Here is a 17,326-nt window from a genome sequence, read left to right as displayed (position 1 = left end):
CAATATTTTCACAGTTACTTTTATTAGAAAATGTATATCTCAAAGGAAAAAAAATATAAAAGAAAAATTGTATAGTGTGTGTTGTAGGATATATAGATTGTGGAAACAAAATAAAAATATAATAATATTTATCATTTAAGAAAAATATATGTTAATTTTATTTTATGGAAAGACGCAGACTGATAATGAATCGAATCAACTCGATATTCGTTCAAAACTTGACTCGTTATTTAGCACGGTAAACTTAGTTCATGAACCAAATGAGTCTAACTTGAGTTGTAATTTAAACTCGTTAAATAAACGAGCCGAACTTGAGCTGGATATAGTTCGACTCGTTATGTTCATGAGTTGGCTCAAAATTTATATATACATATAAAATATAAACTAATTTTTTTTATGTCTATTGCTATTATATCATGATTTATGCATTATTTTTTTATGTTTATTGTTATTATATATAAACAAAGTTATACTTATATATAAATAACATTTTGTAGTATTTTAAAAATGAATTATTTATTGGAGTTGCTTAAATGAACCAATTTGAACTGAACCGAACAATTCACGAACTTTAATTGAGTCGAACTCGAGCTAAAAATAAATCATATCGAACTCGAGTCGAGTTTTGAGCTAAATAAATCCTTATCAAGCGGAACTGAGTGGAACTCTGGTTCGACTTATTTCCGGCCCTAAAAAAATGTAATAAATTTTAAGATCATATATGAAACCTAAAGAATAATGAAACTAATATTCATTAATTGAGATGCTTTAGTGACACTATTTAAGAAATATAAACTAAATCATTCTTAAAAATCAGTCTGCCACTTCTTAAAATATTAAACACCACTATTTTCCAATAGAGAAGGTTAGTTTTTTAAAGGTGACATTTTCAAAAAAACTATATTCAATATTGGAAGAAAAAAATCTATACTTGGAGTTCGTAAACTATAATTTAGTATAGTTAATATTGCATGTGTAGTTCAGTCCAGTGGTAGAGAATATAAGTGCATTAAATAATAAAATTATTATTCATAATACAACAACAAGACTTAATTCCACAAGTGATTAATTCCACAAGTGAGTGGTTTGGCTTTCCATATTATTTTAGAATATGATTGTGATAGAAGATATACTTATTATTCAAATAGAGTGAAAAATGATACATTATTACTGCATCATTTACCATTTATTTTTAATCATTATTGACTATTCAAAAAATGTAATATAAATAAACAATAGATAATATATTAATTGTGTATAAATCTTTACACTAATAATGCATAAATATTATATTTCTATTCAAATTCACACAAGAAAAAGTGATGAAAACCTGTTAGCGTCTGTGTATACATGAACATTACCAACGTTAAACTACTATTTGTTAACACACCAATGCATGCACTTCGATTTTATATTTTTTTTATTTAATGAAATTTATAAAACTCCGAATGGCGATATAACTTTCATTTCTTAATTATAAACCATGTTTTAGACCTTTCACAAGGATTTTAGTTTGGTGAACATTGATATTTATAATAAAGTTGTATTAGATCCATTAACTTTAGTTGTGTTAGGAAGATATGTCTAAGTATGATATTAAGATTAGATCATTACCGTGTGTATATAAAAAACTTTGTTAGTAGAGATAAAAGTCACTTTAATATTCTCTATACCTCAAAATAATTTAATTTTCAGCTATCACAATAAAAAGTCATCAAACACACAAAAATTAAGGGAGTAAAACTATTGTCATTTATTGTTTTTATTCTTACTTTCATGAGTTTATTCTATCCAATCAAAAGCAGCATAAGAGATTGCCCTCTCAACTTCCCAAGGGTTGAACCTCATTAATCTAACTCTTAAAAAGTGACACATGATTATTGATTTCCATAAACATAAGAGCATTAATAAAAAAACGACAATTATAAAGGGGCAGATGATTTAATTACATTTCAATAAATTAATATCAACATGTTGATTTTCTTTTTTCTTTTATTTTATGAAGAAATCAAGAGATAGGATAAAGTTGGAAAGGTAAAATAAAATTAATGTATTCCATACTTGTACTACATATCCTCCAATTCAAACTAAAAGTATAAGAAAACAAAAATTTATTGTTTCAAATGTTGTCTGAAATATTATTTCACACAATAAAACATGTTATATCAATTAAAAAATTAAATATTTATATTTTTTACTTTATTATTATTAGTATAAGACAAAATTTGGACATAGTTTAAAATAACATACCTTATTTAATAATTGATAGCTTAAAAATAGCAAAACTCCTTTTTATTAAATAGCTCTGATTCGAATTAGTTGATATAGTTATAGTATCCAATTTCTGGATGACTTATAGATAGAGAATTAGAAATTGGATTCAATTCCACCAAAAGATTACATTTATTTTACTTCTAATGAATTATACAGGGTTATGGACGTTGAATGTGCCAAGGCCCAAAAAGCTTAAGAATATGTATCAAATAAAAAATAAATCAAGGAAGGGTATGTAACCATCATCTTTATCATTTTCCTCTATTGCGCGTGTGTCAGACACAGCTATGGCACACATTTTCCATTAAAATATCGACACGTCCTTTTTCTAATGAATCCACTAAGGTTACATCTCCACCCTTTTCTCGTTTTAATCCAACTTTAGTTGGAGATTCCTTATCCATTCCTTCAATAATAAAACCCAAGTGTAACTTTACTATGATACATATATTGTTTAGGTCATTTTAATTCCTTACTTTCCCCCACTATCTCACTATCTTCTTTTCTTTGTTGATATCAAATATAACTTTGGAGTTAATTAGACCCCCACTTATTACATGTAGCAATAACTAAGTTTAAATGGTCATTCCACTCAAAAATCCAACATTGCATTTCATGTATTCAAAATGAGTGACAAACCTTTGTGGAAAATTAGAGAGAAGAAGCTTCACTAAATATAGCAAGAAAGAAAAGTTTTAAGAGAAAAATATGTATGCATAGTGTAGGAGTTTTTTACAATTGTATCATCTATAATTTATTTATGATCATTATTGACTCTTAGATAAAATAATACAAATGAATGGGGATGATGAATTAATTGTGTATAAATCTTTGCGCATAGATATTTTAAATGATGGGGAGTTAAATTTGAATGGATATGTAGGGAAGATCAATTAGAATTGTTCTTTTCATAAACTATATATGATAATGGAGATATCCAAAACTTATTAGAAGTTATGTTGTTTAGAAGTGGAATAGCACTTATTAAGAATTTTAAAACATATTATATAAGAGGAAAAAAATATAAACATATGAAAGTGTATGAGTTTGATACAATATTATTATATCATCTACAATTTATTTTTAATTATTATTAACTCCTTAATACAAATGAATAATAAATAATATATTGTGTATAAATCTTTGTACTCGTAGTGTATGGATATTATTATCATTGTATAACTGTTATGGAGATAGGTAGTGGTGGGTTTCGTGGTTATAAGAGTTTTGGTTTCCCTGTGAATTTTCTTGAAGTTGATAGTGATAAATCAGTTTGTTTATTATCCATTAAGCAATTTGCAAAGTTTGTTTGTCAGGCATTAGGCAATTTGGTTTTTTCGTATTTATTTATCAGTATTGTACTAATTAAAGCACCTAATAATAACTTTATAACTAATTATTTAAGCATGCAATAAAAAAATAGTTTTGTATCTTGCACCTAAAGAATCTTCGTTAAAAAGAAGTAGAACTCTAATTTTTTTCTTCTTTCTTAAACCCATGTATGAACCATTATGTACGGTAAAACTCTTGCTATCAAATACATGCTAAAACAACTCTCACCCAAATGATTTACGCACTTATTTGAAAGAGGTGAAGTAACCTTTATGCTTCCGTAAGTAAATTAAGTGAAATTGACTTAGATAGGACTAAAATGTCTGTCAGAACCACCCTTCGAAAGGTGCTTTAATATGCAATCATGGATTTTATTTTGGCATCGACACATCTTTGATGGTGAAAAAGGTTACAAAGTGAGAAAAAACAAGCAATCATATCTATCAAGTAATTGTGGTCAAATCAGAGTCTTGAATATGTTATTTCACTATTTCACTTTACATAATAAAGGGGGGGAAAAAACAAGAAAACAAAGCTACTCTATTCGGTGGTGTGCATTGAAAGTTGGATGGAAAAATGATTAGAAGCCCATTAGATATTATTATCAGCTTGAAGATTTTACTTCACGTAGACCTTGGAATCATGGTTTTTACATAGATAATATGTTTTAAATGATGTCTTGTCTAATTAAAATGTTACTTTTTTTAATTTTTCTTTTATTTATGTAAGAATATGTGATTAATCCGAGATATGAAATGAAACACGAAATGAGACACTGTTGGAGACAACTCATATTTATTCCACAAAGAAATGGCTCTTTTCCTCGAGAAACCCGTAACATATGATAGAGTAGTTAAATATGTCTCAGATTAATTTTAAGAAGTAATCTACATAATTGAGTTCGTCTAAATTACAGTTTACCTTACCTGGGTTATTTTAAAGTCAATTTGCTCTATGTGTTTTAAAATGTAATATTTTGTCCTCCATATGCCCGCATGCTTGGTCGCCGAGGTAGGTCTCGCGTGCTTGGCCCACCAGAGTTGATCTTGGAGACATCCCCTGGCATGCCATCTGTACCTCACCAACCCACCTGCCAGCACGACAGACAGATTGCAGAACTATTCCACCACAAGAAATCCAAGTCGTGTGAGGCTCGTGTAGAGTCTTCCAACATGCTCGCCCAGCATCCTGGCAGACTCGGGGCAACTGTTCCTACCGGCGAGCCAAAGACTCGCATGCTTGGTCACTGAGGTAGGTCTCGCGTGCTTGGCCCATCAGAGTTGACCTTGGAGACATCCCCTAGCATGCCATCTGTACCTCACCAACCCACCTGCCAGCACGACAGACAGATTGCAGAACGGCTACCAAACCAGCCACAGGCTAAAAGACAAGAGTAACACAGAGTACGGTCCTGGCAGACTGCTGACACGGAAAAAGCAACCCCCGACAATACCCTTGGTCGGCTACGTGCTGCACTACCTGCCAAAAGCCCAAAGTCAGCTCTGCCCTCCATAAATAGGAGTCTCTATCAACAGGAAGTATCTCAATCTCTCTATTCTCTAGCATTACTCACTATTACTATCTTCCCTCATATCCTCATATTCTCATACACTTATTACCAAGTTCATTTATTGACTTGATCGTCGGAGAACCTTTTCAGGTACATCCACCGGCGGGTCCAGCTCTTCTACTTCAACTTGCCACCTCGACGTCCTCTCTCTTCTCCATCCTCAACAATCCTCAACTATTGTTCCGTACCTTTGTGTTCTAGGAAAGAACAAGACTAATAAACCGTAATAATATAAGGTGGTCGTTTGAAAAAGCACAAACTTACTAAAACTGATAATTATCTGAGATCCATTAACATTGGGAGCCAGACGCGTATTTCATTTCACAAGATACTAGCAAAGAGCAAAGTGGTGCAAATGAAAATTTGTGATACTCATCATCCAAGATAAATATTAATCCCATTTTAATATAATGGACTTTACCCAAGTCAAATTATGAGGATGGTTTAATGCCACAATGGTTCCTCATACTACTACGACTTTGGATATTTTGTGTTAATCTTTATTGATTCTCTTTCTTGTGGCTTTATTCCATTATTTGTATTGGTTATTACTATGCCAAAATTGGTATTTATCAATGCTCCTTCAACAACGTTTATGTGAACGCTGTTAAATATAAGATGGGAGAGAATTAACAACACTTATTTAAGTAAACGTTGTTAAAAGTGTTATCTATAACAACGCTTATTGAAGAAATGTTAAAAACCATACTTCATATATTTAACAATACTTCTTCAATAAGCGCAGTTAAATATGTTATCTTTAACCGTGTTTAGTGAAGAAGAAAACAATGTTAAAATTGTTATCTTTAACAATGCTTATTGAAGAAAACGTTATTAAAAGTCATACTTCATATATTTAACAACACTTCTTCAACCAGCGTTGTTAAAAGTTGTTATCTTTAACCACGCTCATTGAAGCAAACGTTGTTAAAGCTTCATATATTTAACAACACTTCTTCAATAAGCTTCATAAACGTTTGTTTTAGTGAGCGAGAATCTTTCAAATTCAAACACAAAACTTCACAAATAATACATATCACTCAGTTTAATATTTCTCTTACCTTTCTTCTTCTTCTTCATAAGTTACATTTTTTCTCTCTTCAAGCAAGTTATCGATTTTTTGTTGTTCTCTATTTCAAGCATAAGGTAAATCGTTATTTTATTTTAATTCATTTATTTTTCTCTTCACTAATAGTGTGATCTTTATTTGTTGTGAAGTTATGCAGCTATTGTGAAATTATCGATTTTTGGTTTTTCTCTTCAGGCATAAGGTAAATCGTTATCTTATTTTTAGCTCATTTATTTCTCTCTTCACTAATAGTGTGATCTTTATTTGTTGTGAAGTTATACAACTATATTGTTCTAGTAAGATCTCATTACTCATATGTTATTTTATAATATTGGAATATGTTAAGGTTGAATGTAACTGAAGCCGTTGGTGATTTAATAAATCTATTGTAAATGTGGTGGAGTTGGATATGATTGTCATGTATTTGATAGAATGACGGGGATATATATTGTCTTATTTAGAAAGTATACATTTAACATCGTTTGCTTCAGTGTGCGCTGTTAATACTTTTTACAGCACTACAAAAAAAGTTGTTGAATATAACCTTATGTACTACTACGCTCACATAGAAAACGTCACAAAAGTGTTGTTAAATGATATTTTTAAGCAAGGTTGTTGTGCTATTCTGACATAGTGTGTGTAGCTTGTGCTTTTTAATTTATTTCTTTTGCTTAGAAAAAAAAGTGAAGGGGGTGTTTGCCAAAAACAGCTTGAAACCTCTAATGAATCGTAATGTCGAAAAGTTAATGGTAAAGAAAGGCTCAAAATAAATGATTCACGGTAATTATGTGAATTGCATTTACCTATATATTTAGGCCATCCAGAATCAGTAGATATTTATATTTCATTTTTTTAATGGACCCCTTATTGTCGTGGAATCTAGGTAGTTGCACTTGCAATTAGGGGTGTCAAAACGGTCCATCCGGCCCCGTTTAGCCCGCGCCCGCAAATGCCCGCATAATTTAAGCGGGCCGGGCATGCCTGCAATTGGTTAACGGACAAAAAGTCATGCCCTGCCCGTTTTAAAACTGGCTAACGGCCAGCCTGCGGGCATTTCCTGTTTACATTAAAAAACAACAATGGTGAATGCTAAGTTATCAAATGTCAATTCAAATTTCCTATGCAGTAGGCAGTAAATCAATAGATTTTACATAACCACATTACATAATAATTAAAAGTCTCTATAATAATAATTCAAAACATGTCTCTTAACCATATTAGATAATAATTATCTCTAACAAATATGCAATAATTAAAGGAGTTTGGGCCACTACCTATTGGGCCAAAACTAAAATTTTAAAGTGTATAATGTAATGCCCGCGGACAGCCCGCGAAGCCCGTTTAAATTGTCTGCTAATAAAGCGGGTAAACGGACCGAGCAATATGGGCTGACAGGCAAAAATACCATGCCCTACCCACATTTTTTTGCGGGCAATGCAGACTGGCCCGCAGGCAATGCCCATATTGACACCCCTACTTGCAACACATGTCTAAGGTCGGCCCTAGACAAAGTTTAAGAGGGAGTAATGAAAGTTGAGGGTCAAAATTTAAAATGTTCAACCCATGGTTATAAAAATGGTACACATCTGTTGTCCCATAAGTTGTGTCACTGCATGTGGCATCAACTCTGATTGGTTAGAAAAATAATTAACTATTAATTTTTTAACTTAAATATATTTTTTCGACCAATAACATACTAGTGGCACATATAGTGACACAATTTGTGGAACAACAGATGTGCTCCCCTTTCTATTATTCAATTGTAATTGTCAAAATATGTTATATCATATGAATTTTCATTTAAATTGTACTAGTCATTCTAGTTGGTTTTTTATTTAAAGTATTTTAAACACTATGAGACATATTTACCAATTTTCATTTAAAATTATATATTTTTTTTATGAAATTGACTTAATTTCTATCAAAATATCTTATAGATGATCACACGTGTATATATATATATAATTCATGTGAAAATAATGTGCTATTTATTATAAATGATAACAGTTAATATGAACCATCATGTCTTGTTTGAACGATCAAGATTAAAATATAGATGTACATAACTTTTTAATTAATCATATAATTAATAACTAACTTTTAATTATAATCATCTATGACAATTGTCAGACCCAAATTTTATTAGTTTTATAATTTTTATATGAGAACTGAATTAAATATAATCACTGATTGAACTATCTTACTATCATGGTTAATCTGGACATACTAATAACCCTAAGTTCAACTAGAAAATCACTTATGCGGACACAAAGGAATCAAACAAATGATGAATTATGGTTTTTTTGTTCAAAATATCTTCTCATTGCATGCCTCTCTCCATTTTGTCATGCCTCCTGGTTGAGCGTACCTCAAGGAAATAAGCCTTAACAAAAGTGATGTATCCTATTTTGGAAAACGAGTCGATTCGAAAATGGACAAATTTGGAAAACATTATAAAATTAAAGGATTTAATATGTATATACTGACAATATAAATGTTTTTTATGTTGTCAACAGATCATAGATTTGTTAATTGTTATTTACTCTTAAACAAAAATAATACAAATCAATGGTGGATGATGTATTGACTGTCAGTATATAGATTTTAAACCCAAAATTAAATGAAGGTAGAAGTATGTAATCTAGGTCCTAATATTTTATACGTGATGTGAGAAACAAAATTGGGCCACATTAATTTAAGAAATTAGTATCTTAAAGATCATATAAAATTGACTTGAAAAAAGTTGTAAGGATGGAATAAAAATGAGCTTATACTACTTAATAAATGGAAAATATAAAATAATCATGTTATTATTGTGTAATTTGTGATTCTCTATTTTGCTTATATTATTTTTTTTACAAAAAAAATCATATAACATTATCTTCTTATTCTACCTTCATTATCTTCTTATTTTAAAAGTTTATTTAAAAAATTGAACATTACACCAATCGAATAAATTCAATTACAAAATACTATATTTGTCATTTATAACATACAAACTATATGTTATAAACAATAGAAAAACGAGTTGACAAACACATCATTGACTGCCAACAAGCTATTTATATATAAAGAAGAATCTAATTACCAAAATTTTTTACAATAAATTTTAAATAAGTGATTTCTCATAAAAATTGTGAGTATGTAATATACATTTTTTGGACTTGATTATTATTACTAATTGAGGACTTGAATCTATTAAATTTCTTGGAGTCATCTTTTTAATGAGTAGGTGATGATCTTTTACTTTTCTCACTCTAGGTCAAACTCTTATTTCAATTATATTTAGGGAGAGATCAACTTACTCCGAGAATAACTTTTTTATACTTACTCCCCATCCTACCCCTCAATTCTAGAGAAATTCATTGATTTGAATTAGTGACTATATCTAAATCATAAGATGTTCATAGAATTAATGATTATGACGGAGAATAAATTTAAAAAAGTTACTTTTTAAATAAGTGGAACCTCACTTATTATATTAATATATAATAATATAAAATAATAATCATTATAACCGACCTTCAAACTATTAAATAAAACTAAACATAGTGTAATAATAATTGTCAACGCCACGAAAGAATAAAAATAATAGCATGTTAAAATTAATTATATGGATAAAAAATATTTGGGGCTAGTAAGTTCTGTGTTGCACACTTGGTGCATGTAGGTACCGGCAGTGGAAACATGAACCTATACTGAAATACTACTAACATCATCTAAAAATAAATTAGCTTTGTTAAACAAATGTAAAGATTATAAAAAAGATGTAAACTTTAAGTGAAAAAAATGTATGTACTAAAATAATTTTATATACTATCTGATTATTATATATCATTTATTTTAATTATTATTGATTCTTTAAAAAAATACAACTAAATGATATATGGTATATACTAACTATATATAAATCTTTATATTTTGAGAAAAATTGTATGTGAAAAAACTTTTAATTTTAAGAATATTGTTTAATTTGTAGAAAATAAAAAAAACATTTAAAATTCAAGTGTATGTGAAAAAACTTTTAATTTTAAGAATATTGTTTAATTTGTAGAAAAGAAAAAAACATTTAAAATGCAAGTTTAAGTTTTAACGCTTTTCATAATAGTAAAACTTCATTTAAATGCAAAGTTTCCATCTTCCCTTCGGTAATATTTGTTATCATTCAAATTTAATAATATTATATCTATAATAAACCAAACAATTCAAAATTCATTTTCAACAATTTTCCCACATGGCTCATTATGGCACCTTAAATTGAAGTCAGCCCATAACAGTTCAAATTTGGTGGGAGGCTTACCAAACAACATCTCCCCATATAGCTTGAGAGAGTTAACAATGATTAGAGCCCAAATACGTTATTGGATTCAAAGTATTTGCTATTGGGTCAAGGTTGAAATGTTGAATAGAATGTATTATAGCTTGAAGATTCTTTTTAAATATTATTTTAATTAAGAGTTTTGTTATACCACTAATATATTCTCTTAATAAATATTATAATATTAAATAAATAAAATAAGTATTAATAAAAAATGAACATACCATAGCCTCAAAATCATATACAAATATGTTATGTGTACAACCAAAGTGACCCTTTGATTTCTATAACAGTTCTTTATATGCTTATAAAATAAAATGAGATATAATATAAAGATAATTTTATAAGTTAAAAATATATAAGTAACAATATAAGAGTTTTATATACTACAATTCATCAGCTACAATTTATTTTAATTATTATTAACTCTTCAAAAAAGTAAGGTTGAATAATATAGTTATTATGTATAAATTTTTATACTGATAATACAAAATATAGAGACTTATTTTATATGTTTTTGTCCAAACTAAGTTTCACATGCAATATAACTCACTGAATTAACCAGCTAAGTCAAATACAGAAAAATATTGGTAAACAAATGTTGTTTACTTATTTAAAGTACTTTATTTTTTCCTTTAGTTTGTGTTGTATGGATGCTAACCAACCAAACAACATTCATAATGTTCTTTTCCTCTTGCTAATTCCCAATTTTCTCTGAAACACATATTCTTGTTGGTCATCATGACCATGTACATGAAGAATAATAAGCAGAAAGATCCTTCACCAGCTTCATCATCACCACCCTCATATCTCAGGTTCTTTACTGCTCCACAATACCATCTATTTAACTTGTTCTCTCATGTTCTAATCTTTGGTTTTGGTTTACTCATTGGAATCACTCTCACTTTATTTCTCAAAAACTTTTCTCTCAACTTCCAAATCCAACAAGTTTTCACTCCATCTTTCTCTCTCTCTTCTCCCATCTCAACATCCAATATCACAACATCAAATAATGACACAAAAGTTGTTACCTTAACAAGAGATAGATTGAGAGGTTTTTTGAAACCAGACAAGGCTATGCATAATATGAGTGATGAAGAGTTATTGTGGAAAGCTTCTATGGTTCCTAAGATTAAGGAAATCCCATCCAAACATCACACACCAAAGGTTGCATTTATGTTCTTGACAAAAGGGCCTGTGCTTTTGGCTCCTCTCTGGGAGAAATTCTTCAAAGGAAATGAAGGGTTGTTTTCTATCTATGTCCATTCTAGTCCTTATTTCAATGGAACAGTGCCTCAAAGTTCTGTGTTTCATGGCCGCAGAATCCCAAGTAAGGTCAGTATATACTACTAGGTCCTCCATCAAATATCTTGTAATTAGCAATGACATGCATTTATTTATTTATGTATTCATTTGACTCAATTTATCAATCTCTAGTAGTTCATCTACATAACATACATATAGTAACGTAAGATTATATTAGATCTCAGAGTAAACAAAAGGTCAAGAATTTGATTATGGTAAACAACACTTATTAGAATTAACCCCATACCCAAAAAATAGCAGTTACTTATCAAAGAATAGTAAGGATTGATAGTACCCAAAAAAGACAAAGGTCAAAAATTATGAATGACTTTGACTCCAAACCAAGTGATTCTGATGGGATTAGTACGTGCCATTATTTTTCCTACCCGTTCACCTTTTAGATTGGTGGTGGCTTTTATGAAATCGTGCATAGAAAGTTTGAAAATGATTTTGATTATCATTTACGAGTCAAACATGAGGTTCACCAAATGAATGCCTTTATTTAAAGCATGTATTGTTTTTTGAAAATGGTTTGCAAACCCAGAAGAAAATAATTCTAATTCTGTATCTTCCCAACAAATCAAGTTAATAGTTGTTAAGAACTTGTTACATAGGTTTGTTTGCTTGCTGCTCCAGGTTTAAGGGCACATGACATTGATCCTCACAGTTTCACTTTATATTTAGAGGAAATTATACCGACACCCCTGAGTTTTAGCGAAATTATACAAACTGCTCGTCACTTTTCTACATCTATACAGACCTTCCTAATTTTTATACTTTCATTACATTGACCATCTCTGCATGAAAAATAAGTATAATTTTTTAAACAAAAAATGTGATAAATGCAATTAAGTTAAACAAAACATGGTATAATGTAGAGACAAGTCCAAATAATATATGAGTCGATACATCTTTATTATTTTTGGTTCGTTATGATGTAATATAAGATCAATTTAAACAATATTTCTTTAGAATTGTTGATGCATTTTATAACCAAAACTAATAAAGATACATTTATTTGTATATTATATGGATTTTCCTCACAATATACCATGTTTTGTTTAAGTTAATTGCATTTATCACATTTTTTTTAAAATATTACACTTATTTATCATGCGGGGGTGATCAATGTAATGAAAGTATAAAAACTATGGGAGGTTTGTGTAGGTGTAGAAAAATGAGGAGTGATTTATGTAATATCACTAAAACTCAAGAAGTGCCAGTGTAATTGACTCTTATATTTATGAGTAATGAATTTTAGTGCTAAAATGATATATTCTTCTACTAAATTATCATAGAAATCCTTATACCTATATGAAATTGATATATATCACAAAATGATACTTTGTTTTATTAATGATTGATTTACAAATTATCATAACAATTTTTTGTGGGTAAGGGATATATTATTACTAGTGTGGAAAAGCTTTTATTATCCCTGATTTTTTTTAATTTGTTAATTAAATTTTAGCTGTATAAAAATCTCTATTATTAAATAACAATAGGTATTACATACATTTTGACTTTACATTCTTGATTATTTTTTACAATGTTGTTGTATCTACATATGTCATATCCATGGCCAAGGTTTATGCCTGTGCTTCCAGGACCCCCACTACATGAGTACAATTTTTTTAAAACTTGTTTATTTTCAGAAACATGTTTTCATGTTCGATTGTTCATGATCTAAAGACCCAATAATAAGTTTTGACATTCGTTAATACCTATCAACTTGAATTTTCATATTCTTCTCTTTATTTATCATCTAGGTGATACTGATATACAACAACTTGGTAGATTTAAAAAAAAATCGTAGCATGTTCTTCAATTATTATATCTTTTTCATTCCTATTATAATATTCTTTAATAAGAAAACTTAGGCAATGCCTGTCTGCATGAACCTGAACATACATTTTTGTATATGGGAATGTTTCATCCAATTAGAGCGAAACACATTATAGTGAATTGTCTAGAACGTGGCACCTTAGCGACCTTAATTTTGGGTATCGTATTCATGGTCAACACTTTGAAATTAAAATTGATTGTGAAATGAGAACGAGAGTTCAATTAAGGAGGGGATGATTCTATTTTCCCCCTTCAATAACATACCTGTTTTGAAGTATTTTATTAGTTGTATAAGATATTTAACAAAATATATTGTGACTATTACTGGCATCAATTCTTTGTAAAACTACCTCACCATGATTGAGTTTCAGATGATAGTGCCATTTGGACAACAGCAAAAGAAATAGCCTCTAACTTTTTTACAACTAAAAATACTTAGTGAATTTGTTGTTCCTCTTATTTCCAAGAATTGAATTATTAACCATTTGATCGTTCTGGTGATCTAACGAGACCTTATATCATTAACACTCTTATTTGCTCCTAAAAAAATAATAGATTTTATCAACAATATTCAATAAATGTATATGACATATCCACATATTTCTACCATTTATTTGAATTACTCTTTTAAAAAAGTCAATGATAATTAAATATAAATGATGAATAATGCAATGACATCGTATAAAATCTATATACGAATAGATTAGGTACATTCTTTTCTTGATTGCCTCCAGACTTCAGCTATTAAAGTGAAGTGTTCTATTCTTTTCTTTAATTCTACTCATTTTGCAGCTTCCAGAAAATTCTATACTTCATCTCCAAACTTTTATTTCTATGCATCCACATCAGACTTTTCACAATTCCTTTCTTCATAGTTCATACTTTGTCTCTCACGTGCAACAGTTAATCTGGACAAGCAACACTTAAAAATTAAAATGTATTCTTGCTTTATTATTTTAATTTTCATACAAGTACAAATCTCAATATTACTCTAGCATAGTAGCATTTATGAATCAATTTAAATTTTCCAAATCCTATTAAGTATTAGAAGATAGTTAATTGATCTACCATGCATCCGAACTTCCCAAGTGACCCAACTTTAGACGGGCCTGCAATGCCAGATTTTTATAGGTTGTTGGATTTGGACAAGCACCCATTAGCCCAATCAGAGCTTTTATTTTCAGAATAAATTATTACATAAACAATATCTATTATATATTAAAAACTGCAAGCTACAAGAGACAACCACACATTTCGAAGAAATTACTTCTTTGTCCATAAGATGAGAGATATTTTTAATAATACTAAAAGTATATATTAAAAATTAATATGTATAAATAAATTGAATATTAAATAAAAAATTGTACACTACATAATTAAATGGGATTTGCTTAAATTATTTAATTCCTGTAAGTCCTAACTATATTACTATTGAAAGTTTATAACTATGAATTTTCCATTAACATGATGTAGGAGGTAAGGTGGGGTGACTTCAATCTGATAGGAGCAGAAAGACGTCTACTAGCAAATGCACTACTTGATTCATCAAATCAAAGATTTGTTCTACTCTCAGAAGCATGCATTCCCTTGTTCAATTTCTCAACCATCTACAAATATCTTATGAACTCAACCCAAACTTTTATTGAAGCCTATGATTTTCCTGGCCAAGTGGGTCGTGGTAGATACAACCCAAGAATGAAACCATATATTAAGCTTTCTCAATGGAGAAAAGGTTCTCAATGGTTCCAAATTGATCGTGCCCTTGCCATTGAAATAGTTTCTGATCAAAGATACTACCCAGTGTTCAAGAAGTATTGTAGAAATGGATGTTATGGTGATGAACATTATTTGCCAACATTGGTTAGTATCAAATTTTGGGAGAGGAATTCAAATAGAACTTTGACATGGGTTGATTGGTCAAAGGGTGGAGCTCATCCATCAAGGTATATGAGAATGAATGTGACTATTGGTTTTTTGAAGAAGCTAAGGCATGGAAGTATGTGTCAATACAATGGAGAAACCACTAATATTTGTCATTTGTTTGCAAGAAAGTTCATGCCTCATGCTTTAGATAGGTTGCTGAGATTTGCTCCACAGATAATGCAATTCAATTGATTTGTGTATTTTTTGGTACAATATTTATTTGTGTTTGCTCATACTTTCTTTTTTATTATCATTTCATTTATGTATTATACATTAATTACATAGCAGGGTTTAGATGGAGTACTACAAGTGAAATATTTAAACGTAATTCTTGTCTAACCACAATCATATCAATATGTTTGGTGCATTAATGGATGATGGAATTGGCTTGAACAAGTTTGCTACTTCAATAAATCAGATTTGATTTTTTTTGTTGAAAATTTCTGACTAATAAACAAGGAATGTAGATAAGTAAACTGAAGTGTACATGTAACTGCTTTATAATTATAATTGCTTTATTTTTTAATATCAATATTAATAATGTGAATCTAAGCCATACTATTAATTGGTTTAATTCTTAGTCAACTTTTCCCAAGGAGTTTTTGAAGGGAACTAGCATGTACTATAACATTCAATTTAGTCCTATTAGTCGGTGTGTTTAGAAAACCGGAACGTACTGGATAGTCCGACTAACTTGACCGCTGATCGGACTTGAAAATAATTTTGGTTTACCATCTTAATCGAGTGAGGGTTAGACCGCTTTGAACCGTAGAAATTCCGGTCCGATCGTATTAAATCTGGTTAAACCAGATTAACTCGGGAAGTAAACCGGGCGGTTCACATAAAAATTAAAAAAATGGAACATTTTTATGTAATTTTTGTTTCACTTCGGTCCAAAAAATATAAAGAGACGTTACTTTAATGTAATTATACATAATTATTAATTATATAAAATTTACATTTTTATATAATTATATATCTATAGATAAAAAATATTAATTGTGTATAAAATCACCCGATTAGACTAAATAGTTTAAACAGTTAAACCGATTAAACCTAATATAAGACTTCTTCTGGGTTAACGTCTGTTCGAATTTCACAACATTATCATTACTAAACACAGGAAAAGAAAATCTAGAATTTCGGAAGTCCTAAGTTACATAGAAACCTCTTGATAGTTTCACTCCACCTTCCATTTATATAACAAAATTAATACAATACTATCTCACCATTGCTTATGTCTTCTACTCTTTTTCGGGGAAATTGTTCTCTGCTGTGCCTAAAAGGTGTTTATCTGACCCTAAAGTTAAATAAAACAAAACGTGTCTATCATCTCCTAACATTTGCTCTTTAATATTAATTGTAAAATTTGAAATTGGGTTTGATTTTTGAGTCATAATCAACAACAACGTGACTGCTGTAAAAGGCAAAAAAGGGCATGAGTTTGGACAATGATCAATGATGTATCATATACAAAAATATAAATTAATACACTTACATTCTAGTTTCTGTTTGGACTTCAGAGGGAACAATTGCTTCTAGGCAAAACTTCTGGAACACGTAGGTGATACAAAAAAAATGTATGTTCCATTTATTTGATTAATTAAATAATATATTTAAGCTAAAAATTTAACAATTAAATATGTTTCAACCAACCGCAACTAATATATAACTTCAGATGTTGAAACTC

At 29.5% G+C, this 17,326-nt stretch overlaps 1 protein-coding gene across 1 annotated transcript; it reads left to right on the top strand.

Annotated features, from left to right (window-relative positions):
* LOC109349754 lies at positions 11,214-15,836 on the top strand. Its single transcript, XM_019590697.1, has 2 exons — positions 11,214-11,898; positions 15,187-15,836. Exons 1-2 carry the CDS (start codon positions 11,305-11,307, stop codon positions 15,826-15,828), a joined length of 1,236 nt encoding a protein of 411 aa, XP_019446242.1. The 5' UTR covers positions 11,214-11,304; the 3' UTR covers positions 15,829-15,836.

This window comes from Lupinus angustifolius, chromosome LG06 (assembly GCF_001865875.1).
Source record: "Lupinus angustifolius cultivar Tanjil chromosome LG06, LupAngTanjil_v1.0, whole genome shotgun sequence".
Taxonomy (NCBI): Eukaryota; Viridiplantae; Streptophyta; class Magnoliopsida; order Fabales; family Fabaceae; genus Lupinus; species Lupinus angustifolius.
The sequence above is the reverse complement of the archived record's forward strand: the minus strand, read 5'-3'. Positions and strand labels throughout refer to the sequence as shown.